The 26871-nt window shown below is 43.3% G+C and overlaps 1 protein-coding gene across 1 annotated transcript in view; it reads right to left on the bottom strand.

The window, feature by feature from the left end:
• The window catches only part of LOC145418773 (uncharacterized), a 52927-nt gene extending 37987 nt beyond the window's left edge, over window positions 1-14940 (bottom strand). Inside the window, exon 1 of the mRNA XM_080287107.1 lies at window positions 14857-14940. Coding sequence (XP_080143233.1) covers window positions 14857-14940 — 84 coding nt within the window. The remainder of the gene's footprint in view (window positions 1-14856) is intronic.
• Window positions 14941-26871: the final 11931 nt, after the last annotated feature.

The raw sequence follows: 26871 nt of genomic DNA, 5'->3' as shown, positions 1-26871 counted from the left end.
GTGAAACAGTGTGAATAGGGTGAAGCAGAGTGTGATACAGAGTGAACAGGGTGAAGCAGAGTGTGAAACAGTGAATAGGGTGAAGCAGAGTGTGATACAGAGTGAACAGGGTGAAGCAGAGTGTGAAAGCGAGTGAATAGGGTGACGCAGAGTGTGGAAGAGTAAATAGGGTGAAGCAGAGTGTGATACAGGGTGAATAGGGCGAAGCAGAGTGTGAAATAGGGTGAATAGGGTGAAACAGAGTGTGGAATAGGGTGAATAGGGTGAAGCAGAGTGTGGAATAGGGTGAATAGGGTGAAGCAGAGTGTGAAATAGGGTGAATAGGGTGAAGCAGAGTGTGGAATAGGGTGAAGCAGAGTGTAAAATAGTGAATAGGGTGAAGCAGAGTGTGATACAGAGTGAATAGGGTGACGTAGAGTGTGGAAGAGTAAATAGGGTGAAGCAGAGTGTGGAATAGGGTGAAGCAGAGTGACTAAGTGTGAGAGAAGGAGGCATCAAGGTGGGTAAGCGTGAGGGTGTGCCAGAGTGACGTCACCCTTGAGGGAGATGTAACGCAACCCACTTCACTCTGGTTGCTGGGTGCAGGCTGGCGCGCTGGGCTAGGCTAAGACACGCTAGGCTGGGTTGGGTTAGGTTAGGCTCGGTTAGGTTAATTTAGATAGGGTGGGTTGGGTTGGGTTGGGTTGGGTTGGGTTAGGTTGGGTTGGGTTAGGTTAGGTTGGGTTGGGTTGGGTTGGGTTAGGTTAGGTTAGGTTGGGTTGGGTTAATTTAGATAGGGTGGGTTGGGTTGGGTTGGGTCGGGTTGGGTTGGGTTGGGTTGAGTGGGAGTAGGGTAGGAATAAGCGATGCAGGACAGACAATGCTTGCACTGACTAAGCCGTTCCCTCAAAACACAAGAATAGTGGATGGAATTGAGAGATGCGGGACCGTATGACGTCAGAAAATCCTTAAGGGGTGACTGACTAACTAGGCCGCTCCTAGAAAATTAATGTTCAGGCATCGAAGAAGGACTGAGAGGACGAGAGGAAAGGGAAGAAAATAAATGCTTGAGAGGGCTAGGGGAGGGGGCAGCGTGACAGCAAGAGGCAAGATTAACTATTTCGGTGAGGGTATAAAGATGTGTGAGAGAGAGAGAGAGAGAGAGAGAGAGGGGGGGGGTAAATGGGACACTAGGAGGCGAGACCTGCTATTTCGGTGAGCTGATATTAAGGTTCTTAGTGGCAGGCATTACGTTCAAGGTGAAGGGAAGGTTAAGTGATGATGATGATGATGATGATGAGGATGATGATGATGATGATGATGATGAGGAGGATGGGGAGGATGACGACGATGATGATGATGGTGGTGGTGATGATGACGATGATGATGGTGAAGAAGATGATGGTGGTGGTGGTGGTGGTGGTGGTGGTGGTGGTGGTGGTGGTGGTGGTGGTGGTGATGATGATGATGATGATGATGATGATGATGATGATGATGATGATGATGATAATAATAATAATAATAATAATAACAACAATAATACATACATACATACGACCCATTCCTCTCTCTCTCTCTCTCTCTCTCTAAGGATTAAGTCGCAGGATTGAAGGGGTTAAGAGCATGTGTTGCCACCTGGAGCGGACCCTCATCCCACCCTCACCCACTCCACCACTAACAATACCACACACCACACCACACCACTTGAAAACCCCTCACACTATACCACACCACACCACACCACTTGAAAACCCCTCACACTATACCACACCACACCACACTCCACCCACACCATATCACACCACACTACTCCAACCACCATACCACACCACACCACTTGACAACCCCTTACACTATTCCACACCACACCATACCACACTACCCCGCTCCATACACCACACCACACCACTTGAAAACCCCCTACACTATACCACACCACACCATACCACACTACACCACACCACTCCATACACCATACCACACTACACCACTTGAAACACGCTTAAACTATACCACACCACACCACACTACTCCATACACCATACCACTTAAAAACCCCTTACACTATACCACACCACACCAAACCACACCACACTACTCCATACACCATACCACACTACTCCACTCCATACCATACAACACCACACTACTCCATACACCACACCACACCACTCCACCCACACCATACCATACCACACTGCTTCACCACACCATACCACACCACACCGCTCCATACACCATACCACTCCACCCACACCATACCATACCACACTACTTTACCACACCATACCACACCACACTACTCCACCACATTACAGTACATTATTTGTTACATCATACCACACCATACCATACCCTGCATTCCATATACATCACACCATTTCCTACCACACCACACCACACCACAGGGCACACTACACTGCCCCATATTACACCATACTACACTATTTCGCACCACACCACACTACACCACAGAACACCACACCAAGTTACGCTACTCCATGTACACAGCACTGTTTCTCATCACACCACACCACACCACACTACAATATACTACTTTTCACCACACCACACCACACTACGTTACTCCTTACCTACACTACACTCCTCACCACACCACACCACACTACAATACATTAAACTATTTCTCATCACAACACATCACACCTTACCCCACCACACCACACCACACTACACTACTTCATACCACACCACACCACACCATACCACACCGCACTACACTATAATACTTCATACCACATCACACCACACCACACCACCACACACATCGCACCACCACCTCCTCCCTAGTAGTGATGGTTATAGTAGTGGTATTAGCAGAGGTAGTGATGGTACAGGTGGGTTCAGTAAGTGGTAGTAGTGGTAGTTGTAGTACTTGTGGTAGTAGTAGTACGTAGTGTGTTTTAGTTGTAACAGTATGAGGTGGTAGTGGCGGTAGAGATTGGTGGTGGTGGTGGTGGTGGTGGTGGTGGTAGTAGTAGTAGTAATAACAATAGTAGTAGTAGTAGTAGTGGTAGTAGTAGTGGCAGTAGTAGTAGCAGTGGTAGTAGTAGTAGCACAAGTAGCAACAGTCGTAGTAGTAGCAGTGGTAGTAGTAGTACTAGCAGTAACAGTCGTATTAGTAGTAGTAGTAGTAGTAGTGTCAGGGTAGGTGGAGGCAAAATACTGACAGCTGTAATAGGGGTGATGTAATGAAAGGCAGGGCTGTGAGTAATGATGATGGGTAATGGCGATTGTGCTAATGTGTACACTGAATTACAAGGGTAGTACTGAGAATGCTACTTTGAGCACAGGAAGGTAATGGTGCCAGGAAAGATGATGATGATGATGGATGATTGATTGGTGGTGGTGGTGGTGGTGGTGGTGGTGGTGGTGGTGGTGGTGGTGGTGGTGATGATGATGATGATGATGATGATGATGATGATGATGATGATGATGATGATGACTAACGTGCAAGGTGAGGGTGGTGACTAGCAGCTGTTAATTCGTTCACCATACACACACACACACACACACACAAGCATAAACAATAGCAACAAAAGGGTAGTGTAATCAGACATGCTCTCTCTCTCACACACACACACACACAATCGTATTTCAACTAAGCCTTAAATCACCACTTTTCACGCTAAACCCGTCAACAATTCGCACAACTCTAGATTTTTACGGAATCACTTTTGCCATCCCTCATTATTTTTCAATTCCTGGCCGTCTATCTATCTGTCTATCTATCTATCTACCAATCTATATCTCTATCTATCCATCTATCTATCTATATTTCTATCTATTTATCATTATCTATCTATCTGTCTATCTATATCTTTATCTATCCATCCATCTATCTATTTCTCCGTTCAGCTATCCATCTATCTATCGCCAGACGCCTTAATCCCGAAAGGGGTGGCCACAAACAAGTCACCTCCATGTCACTCTGTCCCCTGCCATCACGCTGCCCCCTCTCCTACTCACTCGCCCTCTCCTTGTGGCTTTACATTATGGGGTTGGCTTGGGTCTACTTGGTATATAATTGCACTTAGTTTACTGCCATCGTCTTCAGTGTGGAGATTAAGTAGCCTAGCCCCGGACCCCTACTACACTTGAGAGAGAGAGAGAGAGAGAGAGAGAGAGAGAGAGTCAGTGTGGAGATTTAGTCTAGCCCCGGACCCCTACTACACCTGAGAGAGAGAGAGAGAGAGAGAGAGAGAGAGAGAGAGAGAGAGAGAGAGAGAGTCAGTGTGGAGATTTAGTCTAGCCCCGGACCCCTACTACACTTGAGAGAGAGAGAGAGAGAGAGAGAGAGAGAGAGAGAGAGAGAGTCAGTGTGGAGATTTAGTCTAGCCCCGGACCCCTACTACACCTGAAAGAGAGAGAGAGAGAGAGAGAGAGAGAGAGAGTCAGTGTGGAGATTTAGTCTAGCCCCGGACCCCTACTACACCTGAGAGAGAGAGAGAGAGAGAGAGAGAGAGAGTCAGTGTGGAGATTGTCTAGCCCCGGCCCCCTACTACACTTGAGAGAGAGAGAGAGAGAGAGAGAGAGAGAGAGAGAGAGAGATTCATGGGGTAAAAATTTAATCTGCAGAAAAAAAAAAAAGCGTCAGATTTACCCGAAAAACACAAAATGTCAGCTATATATATATATATTGATGGGATAAGCTTATTTTCTTTATTTCCTTACTTAAATAAAATGATCATGTATGTATAAGGTGATTTTCATTTTACATTTATATCAGTTGGCGTAGATATGGTAATTATATAATAGTGTAAAGGCCAATTATCAAAACTTCGAGTTCTTTTTTTTTTGGTCAATAAAATAATAATATTAATTGTTATTATTTTATTTATTTATTTATCTATTTATTCATTTATTTTGCCATGTGGAGAGGATGGGGAACGAGTGACGAACGAGGAGAGTGTGCAAGAGGTGGAGGGGGGGAGTGGGAGGGGGAAGCCACAGATGAGATGGAGGGATGGAGTGGAGAGGTACCCGGTATAAATATGAGAGAGGGTGAGGCCTGGAAGCTGAGCAGTGAAATGGCGGGGGACAGGGCGACACGGAGGCGATATGTTTGTGGCCACCCCTTACGGGATTAAGGCGTCAGGCAATTGATAGGCTTCTTTTAAAACTGCGATATTTCCAAGGCGATTTGGCCTAGAGCCTTCAATCTTGGTCAGTAGAGTCAAACAGCTGTCCGCTTCTCTTGGCCAAATATGGAGGCAGTCCGTCAACAGGAACTCCGTATATCATCCGGAACACAGGAACGTGAGTCAGCCACGCTATCTCAAGAACCGCTTAAGCTAAAGCTGGAATTTTGCTACAGAACAGCCTTCAGACTGATGCAGGCAGGAAAGGTGTATGGTTCTAATCGGCTGGTAATTCTCTCAGATCGCCAGGGGTAAAAAACTGGTACATACTTTTTCGGGTATTCTGGATGTCACCTAATTTTCCTACCTACTGCCAGACGCCATAATCCCGTAAGGGGTGGCCATTTGGCTTTGAGTTAGTTGTTTTACGGGGAGGGGCACTAACCCTCCACCAACCCACTTGTTGACACGTAGGGAGCACGTATGGTTTGGTTATATGGTTACCACCCAGCCTTGTAAATGGTTTCTTGGCTTACAGGAAACCATTTGGCTTGTCACTCAATGTAAAGCCACATGTAAAGGAAAGAAACGCAATAAGAAGTGACAGGAAAGATGGGAGAAATAGGAAGAGAGGAGGGCAGGCACAGAAAAAGAATGATAAAGGCTAAGGAAGGAGTAGGCAGCACTACATCAAGTGAGTGGATGATGGTCGCCACCTAATTTTCCACGAAGGATTAAAGCCAGAGCCACCAAACTTGTGGGACTTAAAGACTGTGATGACCTTAGGCGACATGCACAAGATCAGTGACCTCGCTTTATGCAAATTTGTTTTTGGACAATTTCAATGTGTTCCAATATGTAATTAATTCTGTAATGGAATAGCCTGTCATTTTTCTTTTATCGTATGGGAAATTATTTATCTATATCTATATGCCTATTATCTATCTATCTATCTATCTACTGTCTATCCATCTGTCTATTATCCATCCATCTATCTATCTATCCGTCTATCTACCCATCCATCCATCCTGCTGCCAATCTTCTATCTATTACCCATCCATCCATCTACCCTTAACTATCTATCCATCTAACTATCTATCTATCTAAGCTATTAATGTCGCTATAAACCCTCTCCTGGTCGGAACAACTCTACCACTCTATACCACCTGACGACAGACAATTTCCTCCAACCGAGAGCCATTTACGGCCCTAACACCTCTTCCTAAGCGATTTAATCTGCTTATTACACCTTACTCTCCTCTTCTGTCACTTAAATCATTCCTATAAAATAAATCGCTAAGGAAGAGGTGCTAGGAAGCTTCTTTAACCGACGACAGTATAGACCCATGGAAGCTCCCTAACACCTCTTCCTAAGTGATTTATTCTGCTTATTACACCTTACTTTCCTCTTCTATATCATTTCAATTATTCCAATACCACCATACTCTGCATAAATAACCAGCCGGAACCAAAAAATAAATCGCTAAGGAATAGGTGTTAGGAAGCTTCCTTAATCAACGAGAATACGGATCCATGGAAGCTCCGTAACACCTCATCCTAAGCGATTTATTCTGATTATGACTCCTTTCTATAATCTGCATAGCCTAAATAACATACTGATATCAACCAGCCGGATCTAAAAAATAAATCGCTAAGGAGGAGGTGCTAGGGAGCTTCCTTAACCGACGAGAGTATAGACCAATGGAAGCTCCCTAACACTTCTTCCTAAGCGATTTATTCTCCTTCTAAGTCATTTAAATTATTCCAATACCACCATACTCTGCATAAATAACTAGCCGAATCCAAAAAATAAATCGCTACGGAAGAGGTGCTAGGGAGACCATGGAGTTAAGCTAATCTATTTACCTGGCGTTTCATCCTATCAAGGTATGCTTCCTGACCTAATTAACCCCATTAGTGAGGTAATGGCCATCGTCTGTCTGTCTATCTATTGCCAGACGCCTTAATCCCATACGGGGTGGCCACAAACAAATCGCCTCCACGTCGCCCTGTCCCCCGCCATTTCACTGCCCTGCTCCCAGCTCACACACCCCTCTCTCATATACTGATAAAGAATAGGGTTGAACTGCAGGTTAATTAGAGTGCATTATCATATTTACTGCATGGGTAGTGTCATTATTATTATTATTATTATTATTATTATTATTATTATTATTATTATTATTATTATCATTATTATTATTATTATTATTATTTTTATTATTATTATTATTATTATCGTCGTCATCTAGTCTTCATTATATCAATAATTTCCCTGTCAGTATCATCATCATCATTATTATCATTATCATCATTATAATCATCACTGTCATCATCATCATAATTATCATCATCATCATTTAGTCATTACATCATTCACTGCTTCGGTAATCATCATCACCATCATCATTACAATCATTATCATCACTGTTGTCATCTTCATCATCAATATTATCATCATCGTCACCACCACTATCATCATCATCACTATTATTATCATCATCATCACCATCATCATCATCATCATCATCACCATCGTAACAATAAGAAAAAAATAAGATGCAGGCTACGTCGATGAGGAGGGATACAAAGATATAAAGGATTCGATTCCATTACTTTTCTCTGGGTCATGTCATCTATAGCTTTCAGACACTTATGATTCTCTTATTAAGGTATTTATATGTGAAATGATTTGTAGAGTTAGGCTTGATATTTTTTTCTACACACACGCAGGCATACGCACACACACGCGCACGAACACACACGAACAAGTACACACACACACACACACACGCACACACACACACACACACACACACACACACACAGAATAGCAGTAAAAAGGTTGGATCACATGAGCACTTACATCACACACACACACACACACACTCTGTCTCTCTCTCTCTCTCTCTCTCTCTCTCTTAAAAGGTAATGTGATTAACACCGAGATTAGATAAGCACATGCATAATTCTCTCTCTCTCTCTCTCTCTCACACACACACACACACACATACACATACACACACATATAATTAACAGTACAAAGGCAGGTGTGATTAATACTGATATCAGGTAAACACGAGAGAGAGAGAGAGAGAGAGAGAGAGAGACAATCACGCCAATCAGATAACACACGCATATATATAAAGGATAAAAAAATGTTATATTAAAAGGTTATCTGATAAGGAGGTAGGTAGGAAAGCATAGCATGAATACCATCACGATAAGAGACAGGCACCTTCACTACCAGGACTCTCTCTCTCTCTCTCTCTCTCTCTCTCTCTCTCTCAGTAGGAAATGTCTCAGGTGTATATTAAACAGTGTATAGATATCTAGTGTTGAAGTGTGTGTGTGTGTGTGTGTGTGTGTGTGTGTGTGTGTGTGTGTGTGTGTGTGTGTGTGTGTGTGTGTGTGTGTGTGTGGTTATAATATCCTACCTTTTTACTGCTATTGTGTGTGTGTGTGTGTGTGTGTGTGTGTGTGTGTGTGTGTGTGGGGTGCAGTTATAATATCCTACCTTTTTACTGCTATTCTGTGTGTGTGTGTGTGTGTGTGTGTGTGTGTGTGTGTGTGTGTGTGTGTGTGTGTGTGTGTGTGTGTGTGTGCAGTTATAATATCCTACCTTTTTACTGCTATTCTGTGTGTGTGTGTGTGTGTGTGTGTGTGTGTGTGTGTGTGTGTGTGTGTGTGTGTGTGTGTGTGTGTGTGTGTAGAGTAAATACTAACACGACAACACTGAATATTATCACGAATACTGATGAATACTGAGGAATATTCGTGAGGGACGGGAGTGGAGGGTGTAATGTATATGAATGAGAAATATTGGCAATGAGGCAAGAATATTACTAGCAGGATAAGATAATACTGAGGAATACTTGGGTAGAATATTATCATGAAGACTGGGGAATACTGAGGAATATTTGTGAGGTTGGTGAGGGTCGGAGGTGGACGATGAGTATAAGTGAGAAAGACAAGACATATTACAGTTCACGCCACTCCCTCACGTCTACTACCGTCCTCCTGGCGCCTGTCGCTTTAACCAACACACACGCACACTCACGCACCTACACACACACACACACACACACACACACACACACACACACACCACATAGATGACAAACACCACATCACACAGACAGACAGACAGAGACACACACACATCCTCACTCACACACACATTCTTCCTCCCTCCCTCCCTCCCTCACACACACACACACACACACACACACACACACACATCTTCCCTCCCTCACTCACACACACATTCTTCCTCCCTCCCTCCCTCCCTCACACACACACACACACACACGCACCTGACCTTTATTTACCTCTGCAATACTCCTCACTCTTCCTCTGTCTGGGTAATACCGACATCCTTCATATCATAACCATATGCTATACTTCTCACTTATATTTCTCATCTTCCTCCCTCATAAAAATACAATGAACTGTTATCATTATCGTTATTATCATCATCATCATCACCATCACCACTATCATCATCGTCATTGTCATCACCACCACCATCATCATCATATCCATCATCGTCACTATCACTGACCTTGAAAAACATACACGGAAACATACATATCTGAAGGGAGCCTTGTAGATCAGAAAGAAGACGAAAGTTAGGTTCAAGACACGTTCAGAAGCGGGTGTGAGCTGGGAGTAGGGCAGTGAAATGGCGGGGGACAGGGCGACGTGGAGGCGATTTGTTTGAGGCCACCCCTTACGGAATTAAGGCGTCTGGCAATAGACAAACAGACAGACAGTTCCCTCCACTAAAACAGGATGTGAAGATGAAGAAATGTGCTGAAGAGAGTGTGCACATCTAGATCTGTCACTTCACACACTTCATTCTCACCAAGTCAAGCGTGAAACAGGAGAGGTTTGGAGAGCTTTTAGTGAGCAGTGGGAGAGCAAGAATGATGTCAGACTAGAGAAATGTGATAAAGAGCGTACATACCTAGAGCAGTCACCCCACACCGTTCACTATTACGAAATCAGGCGAAAAAGAAAGGGATGGTTTGTTGATTTTAGTGATGAGTGTGAGAGCATGATAAGAGGCCGACTTTATGCTGAGATGGTAATATAAAGTAATTCAGGTGTCCTTCCTACTCTATACACTGTTTCATATACGAATCGACATCTTCACTTAATTCCTGAAACGTAGAATTTATACTTAAGAATAGTATGCAAAATAAATCGGTTGGAAAGGGGTGCTACGAAGCCTCCTGAGCTGGTGAGGATACGTGTTTAACTTCATTACACAGGTGGTTTATTCTTTTACGTATGAGTCACTCCTGCTTGCGTCATCCACCTTTTCCCGCGTAAATCTGATCTTGTTTTAGTTTCGTTAAGCTTTGATAGGGTGGTATGTGGAGTGATTGTACCTTGGATATTCTCTCTCTCTCTCTCTCTCTCTCTCTCTCTCTCTCACACACACACACACACACACACACACACACACACACACACTTTTCCAGAATAAAGATGACTGAATCAGGTAGGTTGTTAGGATGATGATGATGATGATATGCTACTGTTATGTCATTATGAAGGGATGTATTTTCTTGGTCAGTAAATGAAGAGGATATTCGTAGGCTCAAACGTACAGAAATGACAATGATTGGATGTACAGTACGTGTAGTGCGTCCTTGAATGCGAGGCCTGGGGGGGCTAGGTTTACGATGGATGAGTTGAGAGGAAGGATGGGACTGGCGTGTACTGGTGCTGTGGTGAGGAGGGGTAGACTGAGATGGTTTGGGCATGTGGAGAGGATGAGGGATGACAACTGGGTGCGGAAAGTGAGAAGTGTGAACGTCGGGGGTAGAGGTTGCGAGAGGCAGACCGAAAAAGACCTGGAATGAGGTCACTGAGTGTGACTTCAGGGATATGGGACTTTATAGGGATGCTGACAGAAATCGAGCTGGGAAGAGGCCGCCATAAGGTGTCCAAGGCCGACGCAGGTAAGTATGCTGGACCCTTTAAAACGATACAATACGATAATTGGTGTTTTAATATGCGATTCACTCTTACTTGCAACATCAGTATTCTCCCGTGCAAAATTGGTCTTGTCTCGAGCCACGTAAGGTTGTGTGTGTGTGTGTGTGTGTGTGTGTGTGTGTGTGTGTGTGTGTGTGTGTGTGTGTGTGTGTGTGTGTGTGTGTGTGTGTGTGTGTGTGTGTGTGTGTCTGTGTGTGTGTGTGTGTGTGTGTGTGTGTGTGTGTTTTAACTCCTGTTAGGCTATTAGATGGATTTAAATGAAACTCTTTGTCATCAGTCTTTCCCTCCGTACTGTCCTCTCTCTGTCTTTTATATTTTCGTATTTCTTTCAGCTTTTATTTTCCCTGTACTCCTTCAAAGCCATATAGCCATTTTACGAACATGCTAATTCTTCACTAAGCCTTCCTTCCTCTCTTTAATTCTCTGTTTCTTTCCTCTCTCACTTTCTTTAAACAAATCTAGCTGGGAGTTGGTACAGGGGTGATGGGGTGGAATTGCGAGGAGGTCTTACTCAAACCACTACTTTCTTGAGTCACTGTGAGGCAATGGAATAATGTGGTATGTGGTGGGGGAGTGAGTGGCTTTAACTCTCTCTCTGTCTCTCTCATTCCCTCCCTCTCTCTCTCTCTCTCCAACCCCAAATTCCTGTTCCTACCACCATTCTTCTCTTCCTTGTCATCCTCTCTCTCTCTCTCTCTCTCTCACACACACACACACACACACACACACACACACACACACACACACACAAACACCTCATGATATCCAGTCAATCTCAAGCCACACACCACCACATGAGAGAGAGAGAGAGAGAGAGAGAGAGAGAGAGAGAGAGAGAGAGAGAGAGAGAGAGAGAGAGAGAGAGAGAGAGAGAGTTATGAAGTACTGTTGATATTACCTGTCAAGAGGGTTACGCTTTTTGGCTCAGTCTGTCTGTCTCTCTATCTATCTATCTATGTGTCTGTCTGTCCGTCCGTCTGTCTGTCTGTACCAATCTTTGACGGTCTCTGTGTATATGTGTGTTTATCTATCAATCTATCTCTGCCTGCCTGCCTATGTCTGTCTGTCTGTGTCTCCGTCGATAAAACTATGCGTCTGTCTTTATCTGCCTGTATGAATGTCTATCTATCCATCTATCTATCTATCTACCTATCAATCTATCTATCTTTCTCTCTACCTATCTATCTATTTATCTATCTCTAAGAAACATATGGAGAATTTTTGGCTGTAACTTCACCAAAATAAGACCGAACACCATCAAGGGGAAAAGTTATTAAATCCCAAGGGTCAAAGGTCATGGGTCAAAGGTCAAGGGTGAAGGGTCAAAGGTCATGGGGTCAAAGGTCAAGGTGGAAACTCAGGAAAAACAAACAAATTACTAACTCTTACTAAACCATGCACATCTCCCGCATGAAGAGAGAGAGAGAGAGAGAGAGAGAGAGAACCATATTATTCCTTAGAGAAAGCTTTGTCACTTCGCACTAGTCTGCCGTGGCGGGAGGTATGAGCTCTCTGTGTGCCCTTATTGCCTACTTTTAGCACGGCGAGGCGATAAGGTTTTTGTCGGCGAGTGTCTGTGTATGGATCTGTTGCTAAAATACCTAAAAAAGTTGTGCACGAATTTTCACCAAACCTTCAGGAAATGGCAGCTACGTGGTTCAGCCAAATAATATATACTTCTTAATATGGATTGCTTTTGTGTGTGTGTGTGTGTGTGTGTGTGTGTGTGTGTGTGTGTGTGTGTGTGTGTGTGTGTGTGTGTGTGTGTGTGAAATGTGGTGACTGAAATCCGTAGAGTTGTATCATTTTTCTTCACATCTGGTTTTTTTAGGTAGTTTGTACATCAGCCAGCAACATATTTTGGCGGGCGATTAGCACTCGGCCCCCGACTGCTTTTAATTCATGAACAACTTAAACTATATAAGATTAGGCTATTCGTTGATACATTCTTAACTTGTGAATAAGCGATCTCATGTTTATATACTAGTAATGTAATGAAGCGTTATAAAAGGTGTTGAAAGTGATACACACACACACACACACACACACAGGGCCTGACGGCATTAATATATCTAGTGATTAAAAAAAAAACTGATTTAAATCATGCACTAAATCTGCATATTTTCGTTAAAACTTTTAGCACACACACACACACACACACACACACACACACACACACACACACACACACACACACACACACACACTGACATGCTATAGATATATGGTGATAAAACTGATTTTAATCATGCTTTAAATTTACATTTCTGACGCAAAAACTACTCTCTCTCTCTCTCTCTCACACACACACACACACACACACTACATCACAGTCACACCACCACACTACCTCAGTCACACTTGGCACGACCACACGTACACACTTCCTCCCCCCCCACCTCTCTCACACACGCACTCACACACAAACACACCCTCACACCTCACAGTCACACTACCACACTATCTCAATCAACACACAACCACAGAGAGAGAGAGAGAGAGAGAGAGAGAGAGAGAGAGAGAGAGAGAGAGAGAGAGAGAGAGAGACAGACAGACAGACAGACAGACAGACAGACAGATTTCCAAGCTGAATAAAATCGTCTAGGTAAAATTAACCAAATAAAACCAAATAAAACCAAAATAAACCGCATAAAACCATATAAAACTAACAGACGTCCTTGGAATGCGATGAATAAGTTTTTCAATACAGCCATTCATTTTCTTTTTGTTTTACTTATGCCAAAAATACCCCCATGACATCCTGTTCCCCGCCATCAGACTGCCCTCTCCCCAACTCACATCACCCTTTTTCATATCCCTCTCCACCCCATCCCTTCATCTCATCCTCGGTCTTTCCCTCCTCCACCCTACTCACATACACTCCTACAGAAGTTTCACAATACAGCACCGCATCTTCCACACACACTCACCCACCGTTGCTTAAATCATCATCATCATCATCATCATCATCCAATCCTGTGTTGCCCCATGAGGAGCGTAGTAGCCCGGAGCTAGGCAAGTTGGTTCTGACATTTAAGATGAGAGTGACCTGCCTCATTCATCCCTGAGTGGCATTACGTGAGCAATAAACCCCAACCATTCCTTGGATATAAACCTGCACCGGCTCAATCCGACTGGAGCGCCATAATTACCCACTAATAATAATAATAAAAATAGAATAATAAGTATGAACGGACCCACAAAAGCGTAACACAACAATTACAGCACCTTACCTTCCACTGAGACACGTGCACCGCTGGTAAAACTGAATAAATAAATAAATAAGTCGCTGTAAACACGATGCTGAGACATACGGTAAATGGTGTAATAAGGTGTAATAGCGGTGACACAGCAACCACACTTACCTTCTGCAGCTGTCTCTTGAGCCTTGGGTGTAGGCGAGACAGTATGTGTAATAATAATAATAATAATAATAATAATAATAATAGTAGTAGTAGTAGTAGTAGTAAGAAAAAAAAAGAAAGAAGGAAAAAAGAAAAAATGGAAAGGAAAAAAGAAAGAAAAGGAATGGAAAAGAAGATGAAGAATGAAAGAAGGAAAGGAGAGGAAAGAAGAAGCAGAAGATGGAGGAAAAGAAGAGAAGACGGAGAAGAAGAAACAGAAGACGGAGGAAAAGAAGAAGAGAAGAATGAGGAGAAGAAGATGCAGAAGATGGAGGAGAAGAAGAAACAGAAGACGGAGGAAAAGAAGAAGAGAAGACGGAGGACAAGAAGCAGAAGACGGAAAGACGCTCAGCAGCACTCACCTTCTCCGGCAGCGTGTCTTGATCCCTGAGTTGCGTGTATGTGGGACGGCCCCGGGCGCCCCCCAGCATCCGACACACCACCATCTCAAACCAGGGACGTCGCAGCAAAGAACTCCACTAATTCACCAAGCCAATGTCCTCTCACTATCCCCGTCCACAGAGACTCCAGCGTGGCTCTAAGTCGACGTCAGACAAATGGGTTCAGTTCTCTTGCAGCCACATCAGCATCTACTAAGGACGGTAAGGACTGCGAATTCACCTAGCCAATGTCCTCTCACTATCCCCGTCCACAGAGACTCCAGCGTGGCTCTAATTCGACGTCAGACAAATGGATTCACTTCTCTAGCAGCCACATCAGCATCTACTAAGGACGGTAAGGACTGCGAATTCACCTAGCCAATGTCCTCTCACTATCCCCGTCCACTGAGACTCCAATCCAACGTCAGACAAATGGGTTCAGTTCTCTAGCAGTCACATCACCATCTTACATTAAAGACGGTAAGGACTGCACATTCACCAAGCCAATGTCTTCTCAATGCCCTTGTCCACTAAAGCTCAAACTGGCTCTACTTCAACACCAGTCAAACGGCTCTATATCTCCATCAGTCACACCAGCATCTAACTCCAAGGACGGGACAAGAAACACCAATCTCACTGTCCTTGCTCACTGATGCTTTATACAGGCTATATTTTATCACTAATTCAAGCTCTATACAGCGAACTTAATTTTCTAGTTTCAAAAAACGGATTCAGGTCGGTGCCTAAAACACAATATGCTGTCACGTGATAAAAGATTTTCGTGGTCTTGGCCAATGAAGCTTCGAACGGCCTTGCTTGGAAGGGTCGAGGAGCCACTGAAGTATATAGTCCAGTCTTTTAAACAGGCACGTCCTTTGGCATCACTTCTGTCAATGTTTACTATCACAGTCTATAAACAGTCACATTCTGGCATCACTTTCGTCAATGTTTACTATCACAGTCTTATAACAGTCACACATTCTGGCATCACTCTTGTCAATGTTTACTCTCACGATTTAAAGTCACATATACTGGCATCATTTTTATCACTGCTTATTATCACGATCTTATAACAGTCACATATTTTGGCATCGGTTTTATCAATGTTCACTATCATACGTGCCTCTGAGGTCACTATGATGCCCTCTGTTTATCTGTCAACATTAACCCTTTTTGCCTCCATTTGTTTATTTTCTGTGGTTGAATGTGTTGGCTGGAGCAAAAAAATAAATAAATAATATAAAGAAAAAGGAAAGAAAAAAAGAAAAGAAAAAAATCCTAAATCTCGGTCACAACGTTCATCCAGATAGCTTTTCACCTTTCTGCTATTTCTCTTTTATCAGATTATTAAAGTTTGGTGCTGCCTGGAATGAAATCAAAACCTGTAATTACTTCTCGGCAAATTCTCACCTGCGTCTGGCTTCTCAGAGATGAATCGACTCGTCTAACGTGAACCAAAATGCGCTACAAAGTTCATATACATATCGTAGCTAAACATATTACAGTCTGACGGAACGCAAAGTTGGTGTATGGCAGTCATCCACTTCGTCACAGTCACTAGCGTACGTGACTGTGAGAAGCTGACAGGAGTGCATACAGTTTTGACGTTAACCGGAATAAAATACAAGGTTGGTGTATGACAGTCAAACACACACTTCGCCACAGTCACTAGAGGAGAAGGTGACCGTGGGAAGCTGACAGGAGTGGGGTGATCAAAACGTGTGCCACCCCGATAACACGCAACACTGGATAACAAGCTACTCATTCATTACGGACGCTCTTTCAACACACACACACACTGCTTTATCTCCGTTATCTCCCTCCCTGTTTCACCCACCGACACGATATCCCTTGTCTGGAGCTGCGGAGTACACTAGTTTCAGTCAGTATTAGTTACGCTGTTTCATGTTTGCTGAGGATGTCCAGTTTCAATATTTCCTTCAACGACTACGAAACTTTGCAGGTTGACTTGTTTCCTTTCGCCGTTTCAATCACTAAAATTCGTTACTCCACTCTTTCTTCTGTTTGCAAGTCCGTGTAGTCATATTCAAATGAATTTATCCTTCAAACTGTTTTATCACGTAGAGTTAATCCTTCAATCTGTCTTATCAAGTAGAGTTAATCCTTCAAACTGTCTTATCACGTAGAGTTAATCCTTCAAACTGTCTTATCAAGTAGAGTTAATCCTTCAAACTGTCTTATCACGTAGAGTTAATCCTTCAAACTGTCTTATCAAGTAGAGTTAATCCTTCAAACTGTCTTATCACGTAATCCTTCAAACTGTCTTATCAAGTAGAGTTAATCCTTCACACTGTCTTATCACGTAGAGTTAATCCTGCCTTATCACGTAGTTAATCCTTCAAACTGTCTTATCACGTAGAGTTAATCCTTCAAACTGTCTTATCACGTAGAGTTAATCCTTCAAACTGTCTTATCACGTAGAGTTAATCCTTCAAACTGTCTTATCACGTAGAGTTAATCCTTCAAACTGTCTTATCACGTAGAGTTAATCCTTCACACTGTCTTATCACGTAGAGTTAATCCTTCAAACTGTCTTATCACGTAGAGTTAATCCTTCAAACTGTCTTATCACGTAGAGTTAATCCTTCAAACTGTCTTATCACGTAGAGTTAATCCTTCAAACTGTCTTATCACGTAGAGTTAATCCTTCACACTGTCTTATCACGTAGAGTTAATCCTTCAAACTGTCTTATCACGTAATCTTTCACACTGTCTTATCACGCAGAGTATCACGTAGAGTTAATCCTGCCTTATCACGTAGTTAATCCTTCAAACTGTCTTATCACGTAGAGTTAATCCTGCCTTATCACGTAGTTAATCCTTCACACTGTCTTATCACGTAGAGTTAATCCTGCCTTATCACGTAGTTAATCCTTCACACTGTCTTATCACGTTGAGTTAATCCTTCAAACTGTCTTATCACGTAGTTAATCCTTCAAACTGTCTTATCACGTAGAGTTAATCCTTCAAACTGTCTTATCACGTAGAGTTAATCCTTCAAACTGTCTTATCACGTAGAGTTAATCCTTCAAACTGTCTTATCACGTAGAGTTAATCCTTCAAACTGTCTTATCACGTAGAGTTAATCCTTCAAACTGTCTTATCACGCAGAGTTAATCCTTCAAACTGTCTTATCACGTAGAGTTAATCCTTCAAACTGTCTTATCACGTAGAGTTAATCCTTCAAACTGTCTTATCACGTAGAGTTAATCCTTCAAACTGTCTTATCACGTAGAGTTAATCCTTCAAACTGTCTTATCACGTAGAGTTAATCCTTCAAACTGTCTTATCACGTAGAGTTAATCCTTCAAACTGTCTTATCACGCAGAGTTAATCCTTCAAACTGTCTTATCACGTAGAGTTAATCCTTCAAACTGTCTTATCACGTAGAGTTAATCCTTCAAACTGTCTTATCACGCAGAGTTAATCCTTCAAACTACCACACTTCCTTTCGCTGTTTCACCTACTCATTCCAGTGTTAGATAATTTAAAAACGAACAGTATGCAGAGATGGCGGGGGTTCAAATAATGACATAGTGCAGCTCACATACCGTGGTTCAAAAGTTCAAAAAAAACAAAAAAAAAGGAGAGTAGTTGACATACCGTGGTTCAAAAGTTCAAAAAATATAGAGTAACTGACATACCGTGGTTCAAAAGTTCAAAAAATATAGAGAGTAGTTGACATACCGTGGTTCAAAAGTTCAAAAAATATAGAGAGTAGTTGACATACCGTGGTTCAAAAGTTCAAAAAATATAGAGAGTAGTTGACATACCGTGGTTCAAAAGTTCAAAAAATATACAGAGTAGTTGACATACCGTTGTTCAAAAGTTAAAAATAATAATAATAATAATGATAATCTTCGTGAAACCGTCCGAGAGAGAGAGAGTTGGCTGGGGAGAGGAAAAGCGGTGCTCTCCTCCCCACGGTTGCCACACGTCTGACTCAGCCCACGTGTTACCACCACCATCCACCCCCACCCGCGTCTCTCTCTCTCTCTCTCTCCTTCTCTCTCTCGAATATACCCTCATTACCACCACTCTCTCTCTCTCTCTCTCTCTCTCTCTCTCTCATCAACGCATTCCCCGCCACTCCCAGCTCCCTAGCCCAGTCCTGCCAGTCTGCCCTCTCACACACTTCAGCATACAGTCAGTGCCACAGTACTCTTGCAAACACAACACTCGTGCGGTTTGTACAGCTGGTCTCTCTCTCTCTCTCTCTCTCTCTCTCTCTCTCTCTCTCCTTAGAGGGAACAACACGCGGGCTTCTAGCATTTGGCTCTCTCGTCTATGCATATAAAAATCTAGTGGCATTGCAAGTAGAGATGTCCCGACACCGAAATATTGTCCGACACCGATACGAATGCCGATACCACAAAACTGGACTGATGCCGATACTACCAGCGATACCGATACCGGTGAGGAAGGGTGGTGCCTGGCGTCTGAAGGCTGCGGCAGGGCCCTGAGCCTCTGATGCCAGGCTACCAACCTGTCTCGTACACGTCCGTGGTGGCAGATGTGGCTCAATACCAAAGAATGTACTGTATTACTACGCACCATGTACTCAAAATATTATGATACTAAATAACTGGATATTACCAATAATTTATTTTTCTATCTATCTATCTATCTATTGCCAGACGCCTCAATCCCTATAAAACATCCACATTCTGTTTAAAAAAAAATAACTTCCAGTGAGTGATACGCTACGCACTAAATTCCTTTTAAGTATCGGTAGTATCGGCAGAAAATCAACCTATACCGAAGCCGATACTCTAAATATGGGCCGATACCAGCGATACCGATAGCAAGAGGGGTGAACCTGCCACAGCCACACCAATAGCACCTTAGATTGTCGGGGGAATATCGCAACACCCCCTGCAGAGTTCTCCTTTGACCATGCCAATAAATCCGCTTGGCCATATGTTTTTGAAGCGAGATACGGCTCCAGGCACTAATTTTCCAAGTACAGCTAAAGTCTTTCTAGTCATCGACACATTTAAGTTTCTTTGGATTCGGCTGTTTTTTTTTTTAATTACGTGACAAAAACAAAACAAAACAAAAAAGAGAAAAATGCAGATCTCAAGGAAACACTGGCATAAACTGTTCTCCCTAAAGTCGGTCTGGGAGAGGTGTAATGTGGCGGTACTTCCGGTAATATGGCAGCACTTCCGGTAATATGGCGGCACTTCCGGTAATATGGCAGCACTTCTGGTAATATGGCAGTACTTCCGGTAACATGGCAGTACTTCCGGTAATATGGCGGCACTTCCGGTAATATGGCGACATTTCCGATAATATGACGGCACTTCCGGTAATACGGGAGCACTTCCGGTAATATGGCAGTACTTCCGGTAATATGGCGGCACTTCCGGTAATATGGCAGTACTTCCTGTAACATGACAGTACTTCCTGTAACATGGCAGTACTTCTCGTAACATGGCAGTACTTCCGGTAACATGGCAGTACTTCCGGTAATATGGCAGCACTTCCGGTAATTCGGCGGGCACTTCCGGTAATATGGCAGCACTTCCGGCGTCGCGTTGTCCCCGCCCAGACGTAAACAAACACCCATGACTCAGCACAAGACGGGCAGCAAATATAGCCAAGACGTTACCACCTACATCGGATGTTCCATGTGTCTCTCTCAGTGTGCTGGGGGTGCTTAGGTTCTATTTGTGTGTGTGTGTGTGTGTGTGTGTGTGTGTGTGAGAGAGAGAGAGAGAGAGAGAGAGAGAGAGAGAGAGAGAGAGAGAGAGAGAAAGCATTTGTTAGATGTACGATAATATTCATGTTGGATGTTTTTCTTAATAAAAAACCGCGCACCGTGTTCCTTATTTCTTCGTTATGTTTTTTTTTTTATAGCACAGTATGTTAGTTCCACGGATGCCTCACCTGGGCTCACATAATTATTCCCGTCAGGTAGCCTAAGGAAGCTCCCTAACACCTATTCTTCACCTATTTATTTTGTATACGGAGGATGGGTAGGGTTGGTACGGGTTACTGAGTTATGGGTTTCAGTGATGGAGAACTGAAGAGGGATAGGTGGACAGCCAGCAGAAATAGCAGGTGTACAATACAGTGAATACCAGCTGTACTTTGTCCTTACAGGGAGCAGAGGGTCAGCATGGATGGGTGTGACAAGGGCAGCACGGATACTGGCAGGATGTTATGCCACAGAGATGGAGAGGAGAACAGTGCTGAAAGAATTCCTTGGAGCTGGGATGCCACGCTGGGGACATGAGTGCATCGGACCCGGTCGAGGTGGGTGGCATCAGAGAGGTCACCAATATCACTCTATCTATCTATTGCCAGACGCCTTAATCCCGTATGGGGTGGCCACAAACAAATCGCCTCCATGTCGTCCTGTCCCCCGCCATTTCATTGCTCTGCTCCAAGCTCACACCCCTCTCTCCCATATACCTTTGCGGTCCCTGATAAAGCAAGGACAGTGAAGTATGATATGCAGGACACGATTTGCTTTGTACTACTTCAAGAGGTCGGAGCTGTTCGGGGAAGACAAGGGAGAGGGGGCTGGCATGACGGTCAGGAAGAGGGTGAATATACATAGGGTAAACTGTACGAAGAATGAGGATGCTGACCTGTGAACCGCTAGTGAGGATGCCGAGGAGGTCAGCAGACAGTGGAGACATACTAGGAGGGATTAAAGAGGGAGGAGTGAGGAAGGGATGCAAAATATGTAGGGCCCTGTACTGCTTCAAGATGACAGTCAAGGAGGATGACGGCTGTACGGACTAAAGACCTTATAGACAGACAAACAAGACTGCGTGATAGAGCGAGTTAAATGTAGTTTTTTTGCACTGAAGATGAACCCACGAGCAGAGGCAGCCTGGCAAAACCTAACTAGAAGCTGAGGTGAGGCAGAGGAGGGGGAGTGGCTGCAAATATCATCAGCATAAATTAATATCAAAGAGGAACTGAGCAGGGGACCAAGAGAGTAGAGAAAGTTGTTCATGGGAAGGCTGTGAAGTCAAATGAGAAGAGTTCCCCATAATGTGTCTATGAATTGAAAAAGAAAACGAAGACTTGAAAATATTGGGGTCACTATAGCAGAACACACACACACACACGCACACACACACACACACACACACACAGGTGGTGGCATGCATGGTCGTGTAAAAAAATCAAGAGTTTACACAGAATCGTCAGCTGTCCTACTACTCAGTGGAATAAGTCCCACCTTGGACATCGTGAATCAGCGCCAGTATTCTACCCGTGATTCCGTAATACCTGAGACATGAAGAGACTAGGATAACATGTGCGAATGAGTGGCATTTATAGCAACCTGTATTGCGTGGAAGAAGGCTGCTTCAGACACTAACCAAACCAACTGATAGAGGCTGATATGCAGCGAAGGCCGAGGTCAGATAAGTTGCTGCCGTAAAATGTGTCAGCATTTCTCGCAGAAAAATATAAATTTGGGTGCTTTCACAGAAAACTTAAATGGACACGTGGTAACATGAAGTCTGTCAATAAGGTATGTTTAATCCAATCCTTTAAACATGAACGTAAAGTACAAACAGCTATGATTCTGATGTAATACAGTGTTTACTTTTAGTAGAAATGAACGTTTTGACACAAAGCACATCCTGCAGTCCTAATGGACCCAGGTTCGAATCCCGGCTGGGGCAGGGAACAGTTTAAGGATTTGAATTTCATAAAAAGCAGACTTTCCTGATCTACCAGATGACCCGCCGACATGTCGTAAAAATACCCCCGCTAATACCAATACACCAGTCCTGTATGAGACAGCCCTAGCATGTATTCAATATGGACGGTGGGTGTTAGCGCCAAAGTGGTGACATGTGGAGATGTAGGAGGACTACTGGGCCTTGGGATAGGCTACTGCCCCCGAGATATAGGCCCTGAAGCCTTTGCCCAGAGTCGGACACGTAAAAAAAAAAAAAAAAAAAAAAAAAATCACTTGATCAAGCACAAAAGCTTATTACGGAACCTTTTAGCTGTGTTTATGGTAAGTGTCGGGGCATTGTAGTTGTTGTACACTGTAACACTTGGCATTTGTTTGACCGCAAATTACAGACCTTCGCAGTTTTACCATCTGCATAAATTTAGTAAAATAAAACATTACTTGCCTTAAGGCTGCGTGACAGTATTAGTAAACAGAACATGCATTTAATGGATTTGCGATACGTTTATAACATTTGGACTGTACCATGTCTCTTTTTTATTTCCTTCTCACCAAATAAGTGTCCAAATAGATGATTATACTTTATTTCTTGGCAGGTTTACCGGTAGTAAATTTTATAAAGAACTTAATACAAGCCATACACTACAAAACATTTTATGAAGTACTTATTTACCGGTATAAAAGGGCACGAAGTTTTATTGCATTTTGTTATAAATATTCGTCGTCACTGTAGTACAACGAAGGACAAGAGAGGTGTGGGGCTTATGGAAATGGTGATCAGAAAGCTCCCTTAACACCTTCTCCTAAGCGATTTATTTTGTTTATTCCAACATCCTATGTCCTGTTATCGCCATACTCGGCATAAATAACGTATAAAAGGATACTAACCAGCCATACCCAAAAATAAATCGCTAAGGAATAGGTGTTAGGGAGCTTCCTTAACCGACATCAGTATTAGAATAAGTGGACTAAGGCTGGATGAAACGCAGTACATGACAAAATACTGGGTGTATGAACAATCAATATTTTGCTATTAATATAAACAGGAGAGACAGACCGAGGATGAGATGAAGGGAGGGAGTAGACAGGTATCTGGTGCATAAGTTAAGGGGGTGCAAGTTGGGAGGATGGAGTGAGAGACTAACTAGGAGAGTATGAGTGAGGTGGAGGGGGGAGAGAGGGAGGGGGAGGCCGAGGATGAGATGGAGAGGTATATGAGAGAGGCGGGAGGGGGGGGTGCAAGCTGAGGGGAGGGCAGCAAAATGGCAGGCGACAGGGCGACATGGAGGCGATTTGTTTGTGGCCACCCCTTACAGGATTAAGGCGTCTGGCTATAGATAGACAGATAAATAGCAGGTACTACAATAATGTGTGTGTGTGTGTGTGTGTGTGTGTGTGTGTGTGTGTGTGTGTGTGGTAGTATGCATTATTCTTTGTGTGTGTGTGTGTGTGTGTGTGTGTGTGTGTGTGTGTTAGTATGCATTATTCTTTGTGTGTGTGTGTGTGTGTGTGTGTGTGTGTGGCCAACCTACCACCGTTATCCTGACAGACCAACTAAAATATTCATGGTTGTAAAGGCATACAGAGAACATATATATATACAACAAAGGAAGGGGTGGGTCTTCCTACACGCCTTCTTCAGTAAACAGTAATACGCTGACACTGGTTTTAAATTCGTGCATGTGAAAAATAATAATAATAATAATAATAATAATAATAGTAGTAGTAGTAGTAGCAGTAATAATAATAATAATAGTAGTAGTAGTAGTAGTAGCAGTAATAATAATAATAATAATAATAATAATAATAATAATGGTAGGTCTTGGCACACACGCCTTCAGCAAACAGACAGGGTAATATATAAAAGACACAGTATATACAGTAAGATCAAATGTAAAGGAACGCATATATCACATACAGTACAGGAGAGGGAGGCAACACTAGAGTACTGTAGTTTAAAAGCAGAAGCATAGCAGCATTAGCCACAGCCAGTATAGTTTTTTCTTGTTTTATATGCAAGAAAGAAGGAAACAAAGGCTAGGTACCCGCAAAACTGTTCCTTCCAAGAAAAAACAAAGACAAGAGGTAAATTCACAGGCACTGGTTATCCTTTCAGTTCTTCCCTCTCAAGAAGCGTATTCGATATTTTAAACACGTCTTCTGAGGTACTGATTGAAAATAATGACAAGAAATTACTGGAGGGTACGGCAAGATTCTCAGTAAGATTTTTCCCTAAGCGCATTTATCAGCTAACCTTGACGGATGAGGGAAGGTGGGCTGGGAGAGAGAGGTGAGAGTTTGAATTCTTTACTTGCTGTAGCGTTTGGGGCCAGACAGAACCCAGCTTAATAGAGTCTGGGTTCTGCGTATAAAGAAATGTTAGAGAAAATACAGACCTCAACTCTAACCTGTCTCTCTCTCCCAGCCAACCTTTCCACCTGTCGTAATGGATCACCTACGCTTGACAGGTGCGAAGGACTGTAGTTTCCTCTAGATATGGACGTTTCCCTGATATTTTATGTGCTGTGAGTTACTGGGGGGACAGGGCGACATGGAGGCGATTTGTCTGTGGCCACCCCTTACGGGATTTAGGCGTCTGGCAACAGAATGATAGACAGATAGATTTACTGGATGATTAGGATGAAGAACCATTACTACTGAGCACAACAAGAGCAAATTACGTAATCGTTTCCCCGTCAAAATACTATACACGCGGTTCCCTGTGCAATATGCTTTCAAGACGTCTCCCTGGTGTTTTATGTACCGTACTTTACTGAATCTATCTACCTGTATCGATCTATCTACAGCCAGACGCCATAATCCTGTAAGGGGTGGCCACTTGTCTTTGAGTTAGCTCTTTTATGGGGAGGGGCACTAACCCTCCGCCAACCCACTTGGTGACACGTAGGGAACACGAATGGGTTGGTTATATGGTTACCACCCAGCGTTGTACATGGTTTCCTGGTTTAAGAGAAACCATTAGGCTTGTCACTCAATGTAATGCCACCTGAAAAGGAATGAAGAGTAATACAAAGTGACAGGAAAGAAGAAAGAAATAGGGAGAGAGGAGGGCAGACACAGAAAAAGAATGACGCAGGAGAAGGGAGAAGTAGGCAGCACTACATCAAGTGAGTGGATGGTGGTCGCCACTACCTACCATTTATTTAGGCCTAACTGAATCCATGACAGACACTACACGGGACGGCTGGTGTGTAAATAACTGAATATAATGACGAAATTCATTACCATATGGACCCTCTCACCTCACCTCGACGACTCCTTGGCCCGCCATCTCCCTAACACCTCTTCCTTAGCGATTTATTTTTCAAACTACTCATTAATATACACTGGTTTGCCCTCCATGTCTTTTCAGTATCGACAAAGATTGAATGAATAACACACAGGAATATTGTAACGGTGCAGAATCAGAAATAAATCGGTAAGGAAGAGGTGTTAGTAAGCTTCCTATCCTCACCAGAATACACTAACGGAGTAGAATCAGGAATAAATCGGTAAGGAAGAGGTGTTAGTAAGCTTTCTAACTGCACCAGAATACACTACGGAGGGGAATCAGGAATAAATCGGTAAGGAAGAGGTGTTACTATGCTTCCTAACTGCACCAGAATACAGTAACGAAGCGGAATCAGGAATAAATCGGTAAGGAAGAGGTGTTAGTAAGCTTCCTTTTCACGGCTAATTTTTATATGTACTCCAATTTACACCATGAGAGAGAGAGAGAGAGAGAGAGAGAGAGAGAAAGAGCTTGCATGACCATGACTGGTTAGATCTCGTTAGGAGTATGGGCCTGCATTAATTACATGAAGTAATTTGAGAGAGAGAGAGAGAGAGAGAGAGAGAGACACACACACACACACACACAGCACAGGAATAGTTATGTGCGTAGGTTATGTGCACAAACTGCAGCCTCTTTGATTCCTTTCACCATCCATAGCAAAACATTCGATTATCATTATACAGTAGCTGTATCCTCAGATGCTGAATAGTTTGGACAATGATGACTACCGTACCTATTTATCTATCTACCTACCTACCTATCAATCTATCTATCTAGTGCCAGACGCCTTAATCCCGTATGGGGTGGCCACAAACAAACTGCCTCCATGTCGCCCTGTCCCCCGCCATTTCACTGCCCTGCTCCCAGCTCACACACCCCCTCTCTCATATACCTCTCCATTCCATCCTTCCATCTCATCCTCGGCCTCCCCCTCCCTCTCCCCATCTCCACCTCACTTACATGCACTCTCCTCGTCAGTCTCTCACTCTCCATCCTCTCTCCACATGGCCAA

Source organism: Coenobita brevimanus, chromosome 116 (assembly GCF_032717465.1).
Source record: "Coenobita brevimanus isolate Jiangsu-jjx chromosome 116, ASM3271746v2, whole genome shotgun sequence".
NCBI classification, from domain to species: Eukaryota; Metazoa; Arthropoda; class Malacostraca; order Decapoda; family Coenobitidae; genus Coenobita; species Coenobita brevimanus.
The sequence above is the reverse complement of the archived record's forward strand: the minus strand, read 5'-3'. Positions and strand labels throughout refer to the sequence as shown.